The sequence below is a fragment of the Strigops habroptila genome, chromosome 3, assembly GCF_004027225.2.
Source record: "Strigops habroptila isolate Jane chromosome 3, bStrHab1.2.pri, whole genome shotgun sequence".
NCBI lineage: Eukaryota > Metazoa > Chordata > Aves > Psittaciformes > Psittacidae > Strigops > Strigops habroptila.
In genome coordinates, this window is record NC_044279.2 from 2,291,568 (window position 1) to 2,314,449 (window position 22,882).

General features: G+C 44.7%; 1 protein-coding gene across 3 annotated transcripts in view; it reads right to left on the reverse strand.

Annotated features, from left to right (window-relative positions):
• Positions 1–22,882, reverse strand: part of EXOC4 (exocyst complex component 4) — a 396,577-nt gene that overhangs the window by 310,275 nt on the left and 63,420 nt on the right. For all 3 annotated transcript variants that reach the window (XM_030480709.1, XM_030480710.1, XM_030480711.1), the window contains exon 7: positions 17,668–17,845. In XM_030480709.1, the coding sequence (XP_030336569.1) occupies positions 17,668–17,845 (178 nt within the window). The remainder of the gene's footprint in view (positions 1–17,667; positions 17,846–22,882) is intronic.

Here is a 22,882-nt window from a genome sequence, read left to right on the forward strand (position 1 = left end):
ATGCAAATCTCAGACACGCAGAAATCCAGCAGCATCCTCAAAGCCCGTTCCCAACTGCTGCTGTATCAGTAGAAGCACCACATAGTAACAGATTTATTTCTAAACTATTAATTCTAAGCTAGGAATGAAATGTTAAGCAAGAAGCCATTCAAATTCTGACAGATTATGGCACATGGATTAATCACTTATCTCTGCAACCCAGAACTTGCAGGTCAATATCTGCAAAGAAATCTCCCTCCACCTCAAAACATTCCTTTTCCCTTAAAGTCTGCACAGGGAGATATTTACTGAGCAGACAATGGCTAAATCGACTCTTTTGCTGTTGTTCTTTCAGTAAGTGGTTTGCAGAGGACCCCCAAAATGGAATATTACATATAATTCAGCAGAATTCCTTTTTCTAAGCAAAAACAAACCAGCTTTTCATGCTGTGCCGAAAACAAAGAGACAGGGATCCATAAAGTAACCTTAAAAAATGACAACTCAACAAACAAGAACATCAAACCTCTTCCTATCTGGTTACCAAAAAGATTTTAAATGGTCCTCTAGATCTTAAGAAGCACCAAATCTTCTCTGATCAAATCACGTGCAGTTCTTCACTGCTGTGTGCAGAAGAGGAAATCATCACCAGCACAGAAGATCAATAGGAAGCGTTCCAGACAATAGTGCAGCAGTAAGGAAGGAGCAGAAGAGTAACTTCAGGGAAGTGAGGGAAAGAAGTGAACTAAACAATAGTGAACAACCTCTTCAGGTCCTTTCCAACCCAAACCAGTCTGGGATTTTATGATTTGAAATCCAAAGGCTCCTTTAAAACAAATGCAACTACCTGGGGCCACTCTACTCATGATCAAAATGAGAAAGTCAGCTCTGCTTAAGAGAAACTGTAATTTGGAGCTAACTTCTTCTCTCCAAAGGCATGGTCAGGCTCCCATCAATTAATGAGCCATTTTCAAGCTTGCAAAAATAAGCTGAGGTTCAGCAAATACTTGGTGGGAATCATTTTGGATTCATTAAGAACACACCAAGTCAGCTTTATTCTGCTGAGCCAGCACATCATTGCAGTGAAGTCTCACAGGCAGGCTTGCTGGCCCTTGCTTGCAAAGCCAAATTAAAGCAGGTGCATAAATATTACTATCATGAGGATGTTACTGAGGTGCTGGGACTGATCTTATTTTAACACAATCATCAGACTCTTGAATTAGCCAAAAAAGGATGACTACAAACTTCATTACATCTATAAAAGCTCTCATTCACCCCAAAATGATCAATTTTTCTCCCTGGAGGGACTAGCCATTGCTTGTTTATTCCTTCCCTAATGCTACACCCCAAACCCCCCCCCAAATTTGGCACTTTAAAGCTCAAAAGGAGCAACAACCCCTGCAACCATCAGTGCATCATAAGGGTCAACTGCAGCTCCTTCAATCCCATGTAGAGCTTTTCCAAGCAGATAACGGCATACAAGAAAGTGAGCTCCAAAAATGTCAATTCTGCACTTATAAAAGTACTTTAAATACTCTACACACCTTCATGAAGTTTTACCTTCCTAGTATCTTTACCAGGACTCCAGTGAAAAGATAAAGATGTTTTCAATGTGTGGAATGCATGGATCATAGAATAGTTAGGATTGGAAAGGACCTTAAGATCATCTAGTTCCCATGGGCAGGGATGCCTCACCCTGGACTATGTCACCCAAGGCTCTGTCCAACCTGGCCTTGAACACTGCCAGGGATGGGGCAGCCACAGCTTCTCTGGGCACCCTGTGCCAGCGCCTCAGCACCATCACAGGGAACAACTTCTGCTTTAAATCCAACCTGAACTTACCCTGTTTCAGTCTGAACCCAACACCTCTTGTCCTATCACTCCAGTCCCTGATGCAGAGTCCCTCTCCAGCATCCTTGTAGACACTGGAAGGCTGCTCTGAATGCACCATGACAGGAAAGCTGAGGGTGTGAAAGAGTCCAGTTCAACACAGAAAGGAACTGGAAAGCAGAGAAGTAGAGGAGCTCTTCTTTTGTCCACAAGATAGCAAACATTTTACATCATTTTTTGGGAAAAGGTTGCTTCTCCATTCCCATTCCACTAGGGAGGGTTTCACTGAATTGGAATTATAATCGTAGTACTATTACATTACCTCTGCACTGAGCCGGAGGAGTTGCAAACAGTACTCTCTCTCTATATATATATATATAAATCTGATTAAACCATTCAGCACTAAAGAGGTTATTCTGAGACTAAAAACACAAAAACCCCACTTAAATACCACCCACTCCCTTGTTCTTCCCTTGCCAAATACACACATGGTTGCACACAGCTTCAGCAGTCTACCCCAAGCTCTACATTATGCCTGTGTAGCAGCCTGGGATGCAGATACAGGAGTTGAGTATTGATACATTGGGATTATATTGAGCAAATAAACTGATCAATACCTGAAACTGCTCTGGAAGATCTGTCCGGCAAAGCAGTTGGTATCACAGGGGCTATTTGATGGAGTTTTGCTTCTAGATACTTTGAACACTGAGCTTGTGTGGGTTTTTCCTCATTAAAGGTACTGATCTGTTGTCAGTTGAGGCTACAAAAGCCATGTAATCTGTTCCCCAGCCAGAAAAACTCCAAATTGACAGATTTCCCCTAAACTTACCTGTATTGCTACACCTTTAAGGTATTACTCACCGTAGTATTCTGGTTCTCCAGCACTTATCCCTGTAGCATAGACACTGAGATACAACTCTGAAGGAGCTGCCACTGAGAGATACTTAAAGGATTCCCATTCCTTCCTCGTATCTTTTCAGAAGGAAGCCAAAATATCTCAGGACCATTAACACAGCACAACATTATGCATCCAAAAGAACAAATCCCTAATAAATCAAGCAATAATCCTACACAGACCATAAACAGCTATTATACCATGTGCACGAAACTGTTTCTATACCATCAATTAATATGTGAACCTTTAACTTGATCTTTAAGGAGATTGTTAATTATAGAGCTCACAACAAAGCTAAATGCAACAGAAAAGGATGTTTAACAAAACCTTCAACCTGAACCTTTGGCCTTAAAAAGGCGCTGCCAGACAACACAAGGCTCTTACTAAACACAGAAGGAAGGTGTAGCACCAGTTACAGCACACAATGAGTCCACTCAACATCACAATAAAGACTCCTCAAAAGGCAGAACACATCTTTGTGACCTTGGAGATAAGTCTCATAATCTCATTCTCATCTGCACCTGCAGAATCCCTTCACTCTGGGTGTTTGATGTTTGGATTTTCATTCCAATGACTTTGCAGAGAGTGTCAATAACTCTTTAGGTGGACTGTGAGAACGAGGAAATCATTTTGCTTCTGCTGGTGTTTGACTACAGGATACATTTAAGCCTGTCAATGTAAAAATTCAGATTAACATCTAGGTGGTTTTCAGAAAGCACAGGAGAGATAAAGCGAAGGGAATACACAGGCATAACAGGAGATATGAAGCACGAGTAACAAAGAAGATTTCTCCAACTCAGTGTCTGAAGAATATTAAACCAAAGAACATCATTCTGATAGAGGGAAAGAGGGATTTGGGAATACAAGGACCAAATACTAACCCGCCTGATACAACCTGCAACCTCAGAGTTTCAAGGAATCACACAGGTTGCCATTAAGGAAAGCCAGACTTCTACAAATCACATCTTCTGATCTACATATACACAAGATTCACTAAAGTACCTGTTGCACAGCAATGCAGAGGCTTGATTCATCCTTCCCAATAACTCTGGGATACTCAGATTTGAAAATCACAAAATAATTAGTATAAGTATAAAGAGAATCATGGTTCTACTTAAAGTAAAGCAGAAACTGGTTGCTGGTACGACAGTCCTGTCTTTAACCACACCATGCATTGAGTTAGTGATGGACTTCTCTCTCCTCCAAACCACTTCCCACTACAAACCCGAATCAGATGGATGTTCAAATTTAGACTGCAATGCAAGGTTTTTTCAGGGCCTTGGTCTATCCCCACACCAAAAGCAGAATAAACACCTAACCATGCACCAAAAGTTACTTTTGCAATTTAACTCTTGATACAAGTGCATCATCCCCTGGAATCCTTGCTTTGTTCTGGATTCATGAGCGTAAAGGCAAAAGTGCAGGAAGGATATAGAGCTGCTGGAGGAAGTCCAGAGGAGGCTACAAAGATGCTGCAAGGGCTGGAGCAGCTCTGCTCTGGAGCCAGGCTGAGAGAGCTGGGCTGGGGCAGCCTGGAGAAGAGAAGGCTCCTGAAGGGGACACCTTAGAGCAGCTCCAGTGCCTAAAGGGGCTCCAGGAAACCTGGAGAGGGGCTTTGGACAAGGGCCTGGAGGGACAGCGCAAGGGGAATGGCTTTAACCTGCCAGACGGGAGATTGAGATGAGCTCTGAGGCAGAAGCTCTTCCCTGTGAGGGTGCTGAGGCGCTGGCACAGACTTTTCCCAGAGAAGCTGTGGCTGCCCCATCCCTGGCAGTGTTCAAGGCCAGGTTGGACACAGGGGCTTGGAGCAACCTGCTCTAGTGGAAGGTGTCCCTGCCCGTGGCAGGGGTTGGAGCTGGAGGAGCTTTAAGGTCCCTTCCAACACAAACCACTCTGGGATTCTATGATGATGAACCATGTATTGTCTAATTGCCCGAGTAGAAGATGTTAAGCACTGAATGGATGCAGGACACTGAAAAAAAAGACCCAGAGTATTTTGAAGTGATGCCTTGAAAGATAGCACCTTAAAATTAGTCCCATGGGAAAGAAAAAGCATCCTGTACAAGAGGTTATCCAACTGCAATCACAACACAGAAGGAAGCTTTAGCTTCTGGTGTGAAAATACAGCAAAACTGAAAAACAAACCCCACAACTGTTTGTCTTACACAATACTGAAGAGCTACACACAACGTAGTTTTAAGAACATACAGAAGCAAACACACACACACTATTGTTTTCCATGGCTGGAACTGCAGTAGTTGAACTGCGTGTGATACCCCACTGCAGACAAGCTAAAGGACATCATTGGCTTTAATCTCTACTCAAATGCAAGGATCTGTGCATATTAACAGGGAGATATGAGCATCACTTCCACTGGGAGATTACAGAAGCTTTCAGAACACTCTCCACCACTCGTCACGTCCACAGATCTTTGGTAATGTCTTAATTTGTCCACATTAGGCCCAAGATGTGCTCTAAAGGAACGACACCATTGTGAATTAAGGCAAATTATCAAGAGAGGTTAGAGCGAGAGAACAATTCAAAGGCACCATCATTTATCACTTTGGCAGGTAACGGGGCTGGGAAACGCAGCTTTTCTAACAGGGCATGTGATGCACTGGTTAAACAGCAAGGGAATATAGCACCAAATCACTGTAATAAAGTGAGATCACCCTTTTATTGTGTCCTAGCTCATCAGGTGTAAATCTACTGGTTTATTTCACTGTCCTTTGTGAGTAAAAAGGGAAAGATTCTTGATATTATGCTTAAGGGACCGCTCTGATTTATTTATTTACTGACCCGCTGGGAGGTGTAACTGCTTTGCCTTATTCTCCCTGTCATATGCAGCAACTTCCAACTGCTTAAGCCTAGGAGAGAGAATTAATGACACTATTAACCTTTGTGCAATTGGAATGAATCTACCAAGTGGCAGACAAGATTCCTGGTCACATTTTCATCTCAGGGATTGCACAAGGCCACAGGTCAGCCCTTGACAAAGAGACCAGCATTTCGTCCTCCACCTTTCCATCCCACCTCCTGCTCCAAGCCTCTTCCAAAGGAAGTTCAACACAAGGGATGTGGCCATCAGCAAAGCCAAGCAGCTCCCCTGTCTACTAAAAGAGAGGAAAAGTTACACAAAGTGTTATTTTTGTTGGAGGTTCACCCCCTCTAAAATCACCTTATTATAGTGCAAAATGAGATCTGGGATTTTCAAAGGAATCTAAAGTAATTAGCTGCCCCATTCCCACTGGATTGCCATGGGAGTTAGATCCTAAATGCCTTTGGCTCTTTTGGAAAACCCCATCCATCATAGAAATACCCAGGATGGTTCAACAAAAACTACAGGAAAACAAGCCAGGAGCTGGGCACAGTTTCAGGGTTATTTTTATAGCACTTTCCAGTGCCCCTCAGCCACTGCTACAGTGGGAATAGTGGGCACCACCACCAAGTCTTCCATCAGAAAACCTTTGGGAAACAGCATTTCACCCACAAACCATGGTAAAAAGTGTTTGGTGACATTACAGTGCAGTGCAATGGGAAAAGTAAAAGGCAACACTGCAGTAAATCAAAGCATGAGAACCACATCACTCAAAACCACAGCTCAGCACACATCTATTTTTCATTCTCCTCTCCTAGAGCTGCTCTTTGATGCTTTGTCAGGCAAATGCAAAGCAGACGGAGTCCAGCTTTTATGACTGGAAAGAATGAATTAACAATGCAACACATTTTATTAGTATTTTAATCCGTTTCCAGCTCACAGCTTCAACCAAAGTACACCCAAATTCACACTTTTCTTAGGCCTTTTCCAGTAAATGAAGACCCCAAAGAGCCTTACAAGGCTTTTTAATTACATACTAAGAGTAGAATGACTGCATACAGGCCACATTTAATTAACTAATTCCCTCATCTCCCCATTTTCTCAGGTGAAAATGGGTTTCCATGGTTCCTAGCACGGACACAGTCTTTTCCAGCCATTTCCTTACAAGCAACAAATAACAAGTTGATTCTAGAATAAATACAGCTGATATTATTGCACATATTTTCTATATTATGATAGATATGGGTCTTCCCTGTTATTCACATGCGTCTTCAACACTGCAATATTTGAAGCTATATATATAGGGCTGTGCTGAAAACACGGGTTCTAAGGACAGAAGCGTGAGCAGCAGGTCAGGGAGGGGATCCTGCCCCTCTGCTGCGCTCTGGGGAGCCCCCCCCTGCAGTCCTGATCCAGCTCTGGGGCAACAGCACAAGAGGGACGTGGAGCTGCTGGAGCGAGGCCAGAGGAGGCCCCGGAGCTGCTGCGAGGGCTGGAGCAGCTCTGCTCTGGAGCCAGGCTGAGAGAGCTGGGCTGGGGCAGCCTGGAGAAGAGAAGGCTCCTGAAGGGGACACCTTAGAGCAGCTCCAGTGCCTAAAGGGGCTCCAGGAAACCTGGAGAGGGGCTTTGGACAAGGGCCTGTAGGGAGAGGACGAGGGGAGACTGAGATGAGCTCTGAGGCAGAAGCTCTTCCCTGTGAGGGTGCTGAGGCGCTGGCACAGGGTGCCCAGAGAAGCTGTGGCTGCCCCATCCCTGGCAGTGTTCAAGGCCAGGTTAGACACAGGGGCTTGGAGCAACCTGCTCTAGTGGAAGGTGTCCCTGCCCGTGGCAGGGGGTTGGAACTGGGTGAGCTTTAAAGCTCCTTCCAGCCCAAACCATTCTGTGATTCTATGATTTGTAAACCTCCAGAGTCTTTATATAAAACCAACAAAATATAAAACTAGATTAACCAGATGAAGCAAAATTAAACTATTACTTTAGTTCAGATTTTTGAAAGTGTCACTTTTGCTCAGTTAAACGATAAATGAAATCAGAGCATTTATAATAGAGAAATAAAAATCAGCCCGTTTCAAAGCCTGTCTGGGTCACATTGGCACTGCTGAAGCGCACCACATCAGCACTTCCCACCAAGCAAGCAAGACAGAACAGAAGTATGAAATGCAATTCACATTTTCCATTTCAGCCATCAATGTAGAAAAAGCTGCTTCTCCTAAGCTCATTTCTGACAAGTCAATAGGGATTTTGATTTCTATTTTTTCAGATTCGGGTTTGGATGTCACAAAACGCTGACTTATGATGCCATTACCAGAACACCACTGAGCAGGAACAGAAGGATTTGGGGGTGGAGAAGGGTTGTTTGTTCTCAATGGAAGTTGGGAGTTTGTCATTTCCTGTAAAGAACAACAGGCTTCGAGCTCTTCAGCCTCTCTTAGTCCAAAGATCACCAGTGACTCATCAGCCACTTGCTGATGGTTTGTACATACGCATTTGCGCTATATATATAGGCAGAGAATAGTCTGTTGCAACTGAGTGCTTTGGGAAGAACTTGGTAAAAGCCTGGTACAGCAGGAACTGCATGAGCCACAGAATAATTGTAAAGTAATAAAGGAAAAACATAACAAAGGCTGATTCTGGGCTTAAATACTTTCTTACAATGCCTCACCAGTCATGTACCTACCCTTGAGAATCACAGCCTGAGTAAAGTCTTTGTTATCTACCACCAGAGTTGGCAATACCCTTTGAAACACTTAAGACATATAAATGAAACCCAATGACATATAACTCAAAAACCATTGAAAGCTATCTGCAGTCTTCCTAAATAAAACCACTTTGGAAGGCAGCTGGTCAGTGCAACCATGATGAAGGACAAAATAAACAGAATATCAAAGCCTGCAGATCAACAGCAAAACAGCCATCTCCAGGTTTTATTGGGTGCTTTGCATATTCATGTTCTAAGTGTTGCAGAAGATCCATAATGTCAAGAGAAACAAAGAAATCTTAGAAGCTTACTACAACCAACAAAACACACAATATGCTCCCTCCTTCTACAGTACTGAACCAGGCACACCAAAAATAACAGAAATGCTTCCAAACCTTTCTGCTTCACTCCAACACTTGGTCCCCCATGTGTAAAATGCAGAATGGCATCACCCCGGTGAGATCGGATGCCGAAGTCACTTTGATGATGGGAAGCATGCTGTGAATATATGTCCCTAAATGTTTTATGTATTCTATTAGTGATACACAACACATCTCCAAGTGGTGCCTTTGTGTCCAGAGCTGTGGCAGCAACAGCTTCCAAGTGTATGTGCACAGACTTGCATTGGCCTTTGCAAGTGATCATGGAATGGTTTGGCTTGGAAGGGACCTTAAAAAGCTCCTCCAGCTCCAACCCCCTGCCACGGGCAGGGACACCTTCCACTAGAGCAGGTTGCTCCAAGCCCCTGTGTCCAACCTGGCCTTGATAAGGAACTGCCGTTGTCCCATCTACAGTACTAGGTCCTCAGAGATGCGTCTCCATAAGTGCTGCACCTTCTCTCCTTGTTCAGGTCCTAGAGCAAGGCTGAGAGTGTGGTGGTGATGAAAGGGGAAGAAGGAACAAAGATGGGGACAGACGTGTGAAGGGATGCATGTGTATGACCAGAGAGCAGCAAGTAGCACGACTTGTAGAATGAATGACAAGGAAAAGAAGTAATTAATTCCCTTGCAGCCCATTCTGAACATAAAAGATACAACCATGACAGATTCTATCTGAGCAGGGCTGAGCTTCTAGATGCACATGGTCTCCGTCCTAGGATTCACTGCAAGGAGCTCACTTGCCAAAATGCCTGTGAGCAATAAAACAAGGAAAATGAGAATGGAAAGAGAATCCTTTTAGAAAGGATTTTTACTAAGGCATTTCTGTAGTTTCCCATGTCACAAATGACTCCTGCAAACAGCAGGCAGCCCCCAAAACAAAGTTGGGATTTAATCTCGGGAAAGAAAAAAGCAAGAGCTGGTAAACTTTAGGGAAAGCAAAAAAAGCTTCCACCTCTCAGTGTTGTAAATGTCACACATGGCAAACACAGCAAGCACACAGCACGGGAGCGGAAAGGCTTTTAAGCAAAACAGTTTCCAAACATTTCCCTCGGATTCCAGCTAGTCTCTAACATTAGCAGGAATTTGCCTGCGTGAATCCCCTCCTGCACTGCTGTCAGATGAGATGTCTTGCCGTGAGGACATGATGAGCATTTGGCCTTTTCCTGTTCACAGTGTTTTTATGATGCTAGTAAGAGTACGACTCACTGCCTTTAAAGCCAGGCACAGAGGGACTAAGTGTGAATAAGCTCAGCACATCAAAAGAGACATGGGTTTATAGTCCCATAAAATATGTCTACAAATGCTGATGAACTACTTGTAGTCTCTCCTAATTCTGGCTGACAGCAGGAATCGAGTGGTGTGGACACTGATAGTAACCAAAAAAAGAAAAGCACATCAGACCTAACAAATACTCAAGAATCCAGGGAAATGGTTGAAGTGAAATATAATGCATGTATCATAGTGATAGGAAAAGGGGGAATGGGTTCAAACTTGAACAGGGAAGATAAGGAAGGTATAGGTTTGATATAAGGCAGAAGTTCTTCCCTGTGAGGGTGCTGAGGCGCTGGCACAGGGTGCCCAGAGAAGCTGTGGCTGCCCCATCCCTGGCAGTGTTCAAGGCCAGGTTGGACACAGGGGCTTGGAGCAACCTGCTCTAGTGGAAGGTGTCCCTGCCCGTGGCAGGGGGTTGGAACTGGAGGAGCTTTAAGGTCCTTTCCAACCCAAAGTGTTCTGTGATTAAAAGGAAAACCCACCTGGAATGAAGAGCCCTTAAAGTACCGAGCACCTTGAAGTTCTACAGCGTGGACAGAGGAGAAGAACTTTCTTCCTTGCAAACATGAAATGAGCTAATCTTTTTTAAACTCTCCCAAACACAAGCTCAGTGACCTCTTCTGCAATAACTGCACAAGTGACTGTACACTCTTCAAACAATTCATTTTTATGCGGGGCTTTATCTCTTTGAACTTTAGCATAAGCATTAGTGTTTATCAAACACAATGGATCAACAGCTCTGGCATGAAAATGACTCTCAAAACAAAAGCTGTTAACACTGTATTCATACAGACTCCTGCTATGTCACCATGTTAATGCAGCTCAGATCAGTTAACAAGGGCCATTCCTGGGTATGACAATAAAACAATGTTCTATTCGAGCTCAGCTCTGGACCTCTTCCAGGTACCTGCTACCAAAGCAATTGAGTTAGTTTTAAACACACTTCAGCCAGAATCAGCCAGTTAAAAAGAAAAGAGATTGATTTCGTGCATTTCTACTTCTATTATTTGTTTTAAAAGGACAGTATGCCATTGCTGTCTCATCCTTTGCCCTTCCAGCTGCATAATATATCCCAGTGCTACAGAACCTCTTTGTACTTGCTGACACATTTTTCACCTTTAGCAATGTGATTTCACCATCCTAAATTGGAAGCTCAAAACCTCAATCTGACCCGACAAGGTGTGCTCCCAGCCCAGAACCCCCCCGTGTGCTGGGCTGCACCCCCAGAGCATGAGCAGCAGGTCAGGGAGGGGATCCTGCCCCTCTGCTGCGCTCTGGGGAGACCCCCCCTGCAGTCCTGATCCAGCTCTGGGGCAACAGCACAAGAGGGACGTGGAGCTGCTGGAGCGAGGCCACAGGAGGCCCCGGAGCTGCTGCGAGGGCTGGAGCAGCTCTGCTCTGGAGCCAGGCTGAGAGAGCTGGGCTGGGGCAGCCTGGAGAAGAGAAGGCTCCTGAAGGGGACACCTTAGAGCAGCTCCAGTGCCTAAAGGGGCTCCAGGAAACCTGGAGAGGGGCTTTGGACAAGGGCCTGGAGGGCCAGGCCAAGGGGAATGGCTTTAACCTGCCAGAGGGGAGATTGAGATGAGCTCTGAGGCAGAAGCTCTTCCCTGTGAGGGTGCTGAGGCGCTGGCACAGGGTGCCCAGAGAAGCTGTGGCTGCCCCATCCCTGGCAGTGTTCAAGGCCAGGTTGGACACAGGGGCTTGGAGCAACCTGCTCTAGTGGAAGGTGTCCCTGCTCGTGGCAGGGGGTTGGAGCTGGAGGAGCTCTAAGGTCCTTTCCATCCCAAACTGTTCCATGACTCCATGAAGTCCACGACTGCATGAATTCCAAGTGCACCATTGTAAGAGCTTAAGAAACTTACCAAATTACTTTGTTTCAATATGTAAGAAGACTTGAATGAAATAAGTTAGAGCAAATCTATAAACTACTTTACCAGAGGCAGCACATTATGGACCTTCTTGGCAAGATCAAAATTTAAAGAAATGCCTTCCTGCAAAATAATCTCATCCCTTCCTAGATTCGGCCCGATGACACTGCCTGGAGCATGAACTTCCACATAAATTCTCATGCTCTTAGTAGTACATATTTGCATTTTTAACAAGTTGAGTAACACTTTGCTAGATTTCTTAATGCGAGCTCTGAGTTCACTTCAAGTAAGAAACAGGAGTGTGAGGGGGAAGTATCAAGTGACCTGCTCTAATTACCTAAATTTGATTTTTAAATAGAGATTCATAGGATGGTTTGTGTTGGAAGGGACCTTAAAGCTCCTCCAGTTCCAACCCCCTGCCACGGGCAGGGACACCTTCCACTAGAGCAGGTTGCTCCAAGCCCCTGTGTCCAACCTGGCCTTGAACACTGCCAGGGATGGGGCAGCCACAGCTTCTCTGGGAAAAGTCTGTGCCAGCGCCTCAGCACCCTCACAGGGAAGAACGTCTGCCTTATATCCAACCTAAATCTCCCCTATTTAAGTTTGAACCCACCACCCCTTGTCCTATCACTACAGCACACAGGGCAGTAGAATGCTCTCTCCTCCCTTCATGCATGCAAGATTGACAAAAATGTATTTCTCAATAGCTGCAGACCAACGACTTTCACAACCATGCTCATGGCTAAACCAGAGATGAGCATTAATGAGAGAAACCAGTCAGGAGTCCAGGCACATCAGTTCCACACACTTAAGACCATTTAAAAAGCACAGAAAGACTGGCAGGCACATTATTTTGAGGACAACCATAAAACTCTTGCATGTCTGAGAAATACCACTAGTTTAAGTTCAAAATATTACCTGGTGAGCTTCCCAAATGCAACAGCAATTTCATATATAGCTCTGACATTTCAACCGGTATTTATGGCATATTAACACTAACAGCTCTCACCCAAGAATCTTGTTTTACTTTACAAGTATGAAGTGTGCCACAAATAGTTCATTAATCCTTTAAAGGCAAAGGTTTAAAGAGAGATTTGGTCATCTATTGCAGGACACACTTATTGAAGTGAAGAGTCGGACAGCATCACGACTGTGGAGAGATTCAGAGCTCATGACCTCCTGCTCCCAACATCACAAGGTATTTTACTAAGTGTTTTGCACTGCTCTCATTGCTGTGCTGAGCCACCCAGGGCAAGAGCAAAAACTACTTTGGTTTTTGCATGAGCAGGTACCTTGAGGTGCTGCTCCACAGAGTGGCTTTGGCTGATGAAAGCTGCGGTTCCCAGGATAAACCCTTTATTTCCTTTCCTCGCAGAGCATTCCCTGTGCCAACCCTGACACACTTCAAAGACCTGAGCAAGAAGGAAACACAGCCAGAACACTTGGCCACAAATGAGATTACTGTCAGGAAAACGAGCAATGCTGCCAGAGCAAGGAAAACACCCCAGGCTGCAGAAGAAGAAATGGGATCAGAGCAGAGCTGGCTGAGATCTGCATAGACTGGCACGGAATTGAACCCTCTACACCTTTTCCATTGAGTAACCGAGTATTAGAACTGCTGAACTTCACTCCCTGCTCACTTGTGTGCCTAAAGACCAACACTTTTTGCCATCGATCCACTTACAAAATCATAGAGTGGCTCAGCTTCCAACAGCAGAGCAATGAAATGCATCTCCAAGTGCCCCAGCAGCCCTCCTAGAGATGTGTGGCTTTGGAAATACAACTCAATTGCAGCTTTGCTGCAAGATCACTCACATTGCTGGCCACCAGACCTGGCTGTGTGCTGCAGAACACTCCATCTCCCTGCTCAAATCCTGCGCTCAAGTGTCATTCCCCTCTGTAAGGAAGGATATGTCACAGCCTCTGGGCAGAGGAGCATCACATGCAAAGAGAAAGGGCTCTCAGTCAACAGTTTCTGGTATCTCCAGCTCTCCAGCAGCAGCAGAACAGTAGTGTGTGGGCAGGGAGCAGGCTATGATTTCTCTTGCTCCAGTTACCTTATGGTTTCAGCAATGTTTAGGCTGCTAAATCACATCAGTTTAGGAACATATCCACAAGCATTAGACAGAAGCCCCCCAAAAAGGGAAGTAATAACTGTCAGTGTCTTCTCAGTAGACAGACCAGCAGACAGCCTGCTAAAGATACATGTCCCAGAGCATATATGTGATTTTTCCCCCTCAGAAGCAAGAAAATAGATACAGACCACTTAAAAATTGAGATCCATCAACTACAAATGCTAACACTGCAAAAGGAGAGAAAGTCTCTTCCTTGGAGGCAAATAGCAACAGCAAATAGCAAGAGAAGCTGTGGCTGCCCCATCCCTGGCAGTGTTCAAGGCCAGGTTGGACACAGGGGCTTGGAGCAACCTGCTCTAGTGGAAGGTGTCCCTGCCCATGGCAGGGGCTTGGAACTGGAGGAGCTTTAAGGTCCCTTCCAACTCAAACCACTCTGGGATTCCATGAAGTCAGGATATTGAGCACACATGGAGATGTCTTTGCCTTCTCTCCAGCAGCAGAAGACACTATAGCTGACAGGGTGATCACCCCATCACTAGAGAGGTGGCATTTCTGAAGAAGCTGTATGAACACTGGTATTGTTGAGCAGGGACAGATGCCTCTTTCTCACTGTGGTATCAAAAGACAGTGCTAAAAAAAGGTGAATGAACTGTTAAAGCTTCTGTGCTGTAGATAACAGCAAGGAAGAACCATCACACGGAGTGACTGCTGCAGCATGTTCACCAGCTGCTGGACCCCAACAATAATACAACAGAATAGTCCTTAAAGAGATTTGACCTGGCCTAAACCAGTAAGACACCACAGAAAGACTATGCTGCCCCCAAAACCTTCTTCTTCCAATGCATGTACACCACTGTGCCTTTCCCACAGCACAACACTCATCATTTGGGCTGGGATGGTGCCAGAAAACTCAGAATTACTTTGCTGCATTGTCCTGAAGCAATTACTGATGTCAGAACATTGCTCAGTGCTGCTTTAACACGTTTCTCCCCAGCAGAGTACTTGGTCCTACAGTAATGAGGCTCTTCAGAAGGATATTCCACCTACAACTCCACTGAAGAGCTAAATGAGCCCCACACACCAAATGCCAAGTTAAAACTGAAACAAGTTGCAAATCTCTCCTGTTGGTTGAGCAAAACCAGCACAGGCTGAGCTGGCTCCTGTACAAGTAAATACCTTCAAACTGGGTTTTCCTCAGCAAGGCTGCTCTAATAGTCTGACAAACTGATTTTATGGGTTGTTTCTTTTCTAACACTCCAGTACCCAACTCTAAAAGGTCACCCTGTCTTCTCCCTGACAGGTTCAGGATTATTCTTCCCTTTTCAGAGGTCAAAAATATCTGATCTGCATGTTCAGTATCTAAGCATTGCACAGCATTGAGCTACTCATCTAATGCTACACCACAGGGCTTGCTGCAGTTAATAGGAAGCACTCTGAAATCCAGCTAAAAGAACAACTCCCACATTTTCCAAAAAGAACACAATTTTCCAGCCCACCAGGAGTACACATTGCTACTATTATTATTATTATTGTTATTCTTCTTCCCTGTGAGGGTGCTGAGGTGCTGGCACAGGGTGCCCAGAGAAGCTGTGGCTGCCCCATCCCTGGCAGTGTTCAAGGCCACGTTGGACACAGGGGCTTGGAGCAACCTGCTCCAGTGGAAGGTGTCCCTGCCCGTGGCAGGTGGTTGGAGCTTTGAGGTCCCTTCATCCCAAACCACTCTGGGATTCTATGATTATTACTTTTGTACAGAGCTATAAGGAGATAACCTTCCTGTAATGAATGTGTTTCACATGCTGAGATGCACAATGTACATGCGCAAAAGATGCAGAGTCGTGCCAAATTGTTCTGACGTGATGAATAAACTTCATTCATAACCATCTGAAGGAATTGCACCATTTCCCTGATGCACCTCACCAGGAACCCACTTCCTCCAAGTTTTCATCCTCCCCAGTGCAGGCACTATTTAAATAACACTTTTAAAACTGAGTTTCCTGCTCTCTCTGCTGCAAACATAAGGTCTCCTCTCAAAAAAAAATCATCCTTATTGGGAAAAAGAGAATAGAAATAGTTTAGCTTTGGGATCAAAGGTTTTCTTACACTGTAAGGTGAAAAACCATTTTAATCCACTCCAATAAAACCAATGTATGCAAACCCACAAGATGTTGCACAAAGAAATGGAAAGATTCCCTCCTTTCCATGTCAATGTTCATCTCTCACCCTAAACCAGCAAGAGATTATGGATCTTGAAGTGCTGCATTATAAAAGCTCCTTTGGCAGCTTTTCTGACTCCCTCTGACACCCGTGCTGCCAGGCCAATAGCAATGAAACCTTTACAAGGGGTTGTTCTATCTTTCTTGGCATGTATTTTATGGAAAGCTTGGCCAACTATTTTCTCCCCAACACAGAAAGCACGTTCACTCTTCTCCATGTGCACACCACCACGTGCTTCTGTACAGAAGCTTTATCAATGTTGGTTTGGAATAGCCATAACTCACTCCCAATTTCACCGCTCATGAGGAATGAGACCATCATAAACTCTCACTGCTAAGAGGGAATTCCCAGCCATGTCACTCTGTCTCACTTTAGATATAATCTTGGAGGATTCTTACTCCCAAAGCTTTGTCCTCCTGCAGAACTCCAAGCTCTTCAAGTTTTCCTAGACCTCATGGATGACATTAAGCTGGCTGGAGGTAGCACATGCCAAGCTTGCTCCTCACGTTATCAAGTTTAATCCTTCTCTAACAGGGCCAGACAGCTTCAATTCTACACCACTCTTCTGTTTAGAAAACCCACCATTAACCTCTGGTTGGAAATTCCCCATCAAATGTTTTGAAGAACAATGTTGAATGGATGGATGTGAAAATCTTTATCATGGAGAAAACTGATCAAGATTTCTTTAATAAAGATACTACCTGCTCTAGAAAGACAAACAAGCAAACACTGGAGGTGATCAAAAGCCCATAGCTTACATTTACCATGTCCAAGAAGCATCAAAATTCCCACCATGCACACAGTGGGCTGTATTTGTGTAAGCAAAAAACCTGTGTGCATCACTGCAGGCTCAAACAAGCCTTTAGAGCAAGAGCTAAATAGACCTGAGCCCAACAATGAAAAGCTGTGGTAGAGCAGGAGGCAGAGAGCATTTGTCATGAACAGGCCAGAGGTGGAATGACCATCATAAATCTTGCCACCTCTTGTAAATAAAGCCAGGCTCATTTCTTTGACCTCCTCTATCAAATACTGGGTGAGGTCTACAACTGTGTACTATATATAAAGGCAATTCCCAAATAAATAAATCCCCTAATGTGCATGTGTAGCCTCACAGCAAGACTGAGAGAAGAGACATGTGATAGATGCTCTGCTGCTTGTGAGAGTCTCGGATGCTCAGGTGATAGGCATGGTACCAGAATAAAGCCTAAGGAAGATACAGCTTTAGTATCCTATGCTTAAAAATAAGACTTACAAAAGAATTCCCTCAAAACATGCTGGCAGCAAGTGTCTCAGCTGACTATAACCAAGCCATAACGACAAGAGAAGACAAGTGATTAGAGCTGTGGCACTTTATAAGACAGGCATGACATGGTAACACTGAACGAAAATGTCACTGTGTGAAAGCTTCTGATAAATTACTTGGTAGGCAAAAGGGATCAACCTTTCCATACACCATAAGGATGAAGCCACAGAAAGATTTTGCTGATATTTAAGCTCACTAGGGTTTAACAGTGTGTTATAAATGTGGCTGCTTACCATAAATCAAGACAAATTCCAGCATAGTTGACTCTTGAGTGCGACAGGTATTCTGGTTATAAAAGCTGTTTCAAGCTGAAAATGTGCCCACCTAAAGATTCTTACCTGCAACACATCTTGGATCTTCACCCACACATCAACCATGTCATAGAGCTTGATATCACCATCGTGCTGGCTGCAAGGAGAGGCCACTGTTTGCTGAAGGTGTCCAAGGACCACCGAGTGCGCGGCAGCCACAGCGTTGAACTTGTCAAAGAGAAGTTCCAGCAGTTCCAGCAGCAACCTGTGAACCATCAAGACAATCACCACTCAGTTTATAGAAGATACCACAGGGACACAGTCATGCAGCACATGAGAGGAGCAAGCCAGAAGTCAGAACACTGTGACTTGGGACCCAATGCAAGAGGGACGTGGAGCTGTTGGAGCAAGCCCAGCACAGGCCATGGAGATGCTGCAAGGGCTGGAGCAGCTCTGCTCTGGAGCCAGGCTGAGAGAGCTGGGCTGGGGCAGCCTGGAGAAGAGAAGGCTCCCGAAGGGGAGACCTTAGAGCAGCTCCAGTGCCTAAAGGGGCTCCAGGAAACCTGGAGAGGGGCTTTGGACAAGGGCCTGTAGGGACAGGCCAAGGGGAATGGCTTTAACCTGCCAGAGGGGAGATTGAGATGAGCTCTGAGGCAGAAGCTCTTCCCTGTGAGGGTGCTGAGGTGCTGGCACAGGGTGCCCAGAGAAGCTGTGGCTGCCCCATCCCTGGCAGTGTTCAAGGCCAGGTTGGACACAGGGGCTTGGAGCAACCTGCTCTAGTGGAAGGTGTCCCTGCCCGTGGCCGGGGTTGGAACTGGAGGAGCTTTAAGGTCCCTTCCAACCAAAACCAGTCTGGGGTTCTATGACTTACCCATACAAACAGAATACAAGATATTCATTCTGATTTATGAAATGAATACTATGGCAGGTTTTAACAACATGAAGTATCAGAAACCTAAACCATAAAGCCCCACCAACTGTGTCAGTTATCAAGATTTTACTACTATATGGAAGGTACTACAGCTATAACTCCATCTCAATGTACTACACTTTACCTGCTCCTCTGGCTTCCTTACTGCCCAATTACTGTAATTAATGGACCTTTGCAAATTCCTGAATATCTTGTGATAAGGCACTGACTCAACAGGTTTTATTATGTGAGAATGGCAAGATCCTGATGGAGTTCACTGCCGTTTAATGAGCAATTCAAGTACACACGTAACCCCAACAAAATGTGAGGATAACACTTCCCAAATCCATATGTTAGGCACTTCTAGCTCTGACAGACAGGCTCCATCACACTGAACTGCAGCAGCTTAGGAGTTACCACATGCTTGCTGTGTCTGCCCATCAGAAGTTGCTATCCCCAGAGCAGGACAGAAGATCTAGAGCAGAACTGGAGTTGCACCCACTCCTTAACCACCACGCTTCAGTCGTCTGTGTTAGTTAACCATCACTAATGAGATGTGTGTTCACACCTCAGCCACTTCATCTCAGAGTGCTGAGTATCTGCATGCATCCACTTCCTTCAGCAGTTGATTATCTGGAGTAATTAAGAAGCTGTTGCACATTTGCTGCTGTTACCACTGGAAAGTAAGAGTGGCCTCACAGGATGCTGTGGTTAAAACCACTTACCTCAGGCTAGAGCAATCCTGGACTGAACTTCTAGTCTGCAAAGGACAGAAACTGGCTATTGCTTAAAAGAATTACTATCAACTAACTGTGTCTCATTCATATACTACAATTTTGTGTATAAAGATACATATGCACAACATTATACAGTAACCTCCTGAGGCCATTCACCTACCAATGCCAATAACCACATAGCTCAAGTGGTTAAGCAGAAAAGTACCTTGATTCAATAGAAAAAGCCATTAGGTAAGTCTGGGAGGGTATAGTGAGGCCAGATGTATATCATATTAAAAATAAAGATGTGTTTAGGAGTCATGGTATCATAACCCAAACCATTCTGTGATAAGAAACATGGGGACATTAATACTGCCATACCTCAAGTGACAGCATCAGGAAAGACAGCTATTATCAACATTAACAGTATTACCTTTTCAACATAGGAAAGTCCAGTGTGGAAGAAAAGCCATTCTAATCCATTAAGGCTTTGTATAATCATAGAACCCCAGACTGGTTTGGGTTGGAAGGAGCCTTAAAGCTCCTCCAGTTCCAACCCCCTGCCACGGGCAGGGACACCTTCCACTAGAGCAGGTTGCTCCAAGCCCCTGTGTCCAACCTGGCCTTGAACACTGCCAGGGATGGGGCATAATAAACCTTAATAAATATCCTGCCCAAGTGAAACTGAGAAGTTGCTACTGTGGAAAGACCTTTACATCTTCCTCCCTCCCCATCTACTGTTAGTCCATCACCAAAGGCACCAGTGAAGGAAACAAAACAACCTGCAGATAAGGCTCCCTCAGAAACACCCTCCATCACTGTTGACAAGTGTCTTCTCCAACCCATTCTAAGACATGGGAGAGGCAACTATTGCTTCAACAGCCCCTAAGAGATACATAGAGCTTCACATAGTAAGTGGCAGAGAGGCAGCTGGGGCATGTGGCTGGCCAGGCAGAAGCCAGACAAACATAGGAGGAAAATCAGATACAGAAGAATTTGGATAGATGAGGAATTTCTTGTTGGAGGAACAGCCTTGCTTGAAATGACAGAGAAGATAACATCATGGGAGCAAATAGATGATATACCACTGAAAATCTAACAGGGCAAGCCCAACTTCTTCTACCATCCCATTAGAAAGAACACATTAGCTCTCTTACACAACTCTGCTGCCCCAGGAAAGGACAATTTTGCAGCACCAAACAAGCTGGAATTTTGGACAATTTCTGTTGGCCCTAGGTGAGCCTGACCTCACATTATCACTTCAGTAGTATTTTAGTAATAGCTCCACACACTGAATTACTTGGTTTTCAATTCCAATGTCTTCCTATCCCCATGTGATAGATGTGAAATCTCCCTGACCCACATTCTTCAGTGGCCCTAACTACCACCCCATTACTTGTTCTCTTCTCAACTAATGTCAGATTTCCACATCTCCCTGCTTTTCACGTTAGCCAGCTCCTCTTCTCTTAATTTTCTTTGCTCTAAAAGTCTGTCAGGTCGTTTTTGAAACAAGGTGACCCAAGAGAGACACAGACACAATCCATGTCAGCCAGCCAACGAGACAAAACAGCATAAAACCATCTGGCCTAGATTTTATGCAGATGGAGTTGCAGCACGGAGTGACCTAAGGAGAACACACACAGAGAGTGACAGGAGCCTGGCTGGGGCAATTTGTCAAAGCAATCTCATCACCTCTTCACCCAGAAATATGGTAAATGTGTGGAGAGACAGTGACACACCCCCAGAAGCAGCTCCTGTTGTCTGGACAATAAGGGAGAATGAGTTGATGCAGAGTGACTGCTGACATCTGAATGAGGCCAGTGATGACAACTCAGGCGTTTGAGCAGCAATAACATCCTCTGCCTGGTCTGAGTGTTGGTGTGGGTATAATTTGTCTTTATTTTAAAGCCTCAAGATGAGCTAAAAGTCCAGAAGCGGATGATGAACAAGTAGGGCAAAGTGTATTGAATCCAACAGGATTCAGTAGCAAACTTGTTACTATATCACAGAATAGTTTGTGTTGGAAGGGACCTTTAGAACTCATCTAGTCCATCCTCCCTGAAATCCAAAGTTCATCTTTAATGTATCCCTAGCAAAATCCTGTCCTATAAATCTGACCCTCCAGTAGGCATGTGTCCAGATCAATATTATTAAGTCAAATCTCTTCCATAATTCAGAAGGTTCATGTATCAATACTCCAAGCTAACACAACATGGCCTCTTCTATGATGCTTTGTCCTCCACAACCCAAGATACACATACCTAAACATGAAGGTAGGAGACACGCTGGAATGAGCCACTAACTAAGGGTAAGCCAAAGGCAATTCCTATTTTAAAGCCCTTTTCACAAACTCATTCCAAGCAGAGATACCTAAAAACTTACCTAGACTTTAAGTCCACTTAAAGCTGAAGTCAGTGCAACCAGGTGAGACTCAAGGATGATTTCCAAAATTATCTTCTTCCCATGTCAAAGAAATACCAGGAACCTCCTACTGCTCCTTAAGAGGTTTCACTATCTTCGTATTACTCACATTTCATGGTGCTAAGTGCATGTTAGTAAGGAGGGTTTACATTCATAGCCAAGTATCTCACAGCCAAAGATGTTCCATCTAGTTAGGCCTATCCTAAGTCTTATCCTACATGACTGATCCATGCTGTGTGTTTTAGGAAACTTCAGGATCAGGTGTATCACAGAGGCATGCAAATCCTTCCTCTGTCACCCCACTGGTGACAAATATACTGATGCCATTACATGGAGGTCCTTAGCAGGGCTCGTGTCATCTTCTGAGGAGATGACCCAAGAGCCTGGTGGCTCTATGAAGAGAGCACCCAGAGGTGTGTGAGAGACATTCATTACCCCCCGGGAGCCTGTTGTGCTTTAGTCACAACCAAAAAACCAATCTTGAAATCTTTATATGATAAATTTGGGAGTAATTAATAGTGTTTTTATACACAAAGGTGGCCACAAAAATCAATATGGAAAAGCTTACTAGGTAAGGAAGCAAAAGGCAGCCAGATAAGAAGGATGCATCTCTTCAGACTCAGTAGCTGTTGTTAGACCTGCAACTTTTCTGGCCAGGTTCTAGAAACTATTTCTTGTACAATGAGGTGGATCTACATAATTGTTCCATGGGGTCTCCAAAGGAATTACACCAGAACCTCCACCAAGATTATCAGCCCCATCTGCAAGTGGAAGGAACCACCACCCTTTCCATGCAGAAAAGATAAGAGCCACCCAGAGAAGCTGTGGCTGCCCCATCCCTGGCAGTGTTCAAGGCCAGGTTGGACACAGGGGCTTGGAGCAACCTGCTCTAGTGGAAGGTGTCCCTGCCCGTGGCAGGGAGTTGGAACTGGAGGAGCTTTAAGCTCCCTTCCAACATAAACCAGTCTATGATATAACTTGTTCTGTACATAGCAAATAAGCCACAGGGAACTTGTCCAGCAGAAGGCCTGAAACCCTGCAGGCCTCTCCATCACCTTCATAGTCATTTTATTTGCCAGAAGTGAGAATTTTATGGACACTTTTTAAAGCACAGTAGCTGAATACAGGCACTGAGCTCAGCCACAGAGACTAAGAGGCATCCAAGTGTGACAAGCTTTAAGGTGAAGTGAAAAACATTCCACTCCCAGAATCCTGAGGTCAAGTACACACTGGGGCTGACAGCCTAATGAATAGG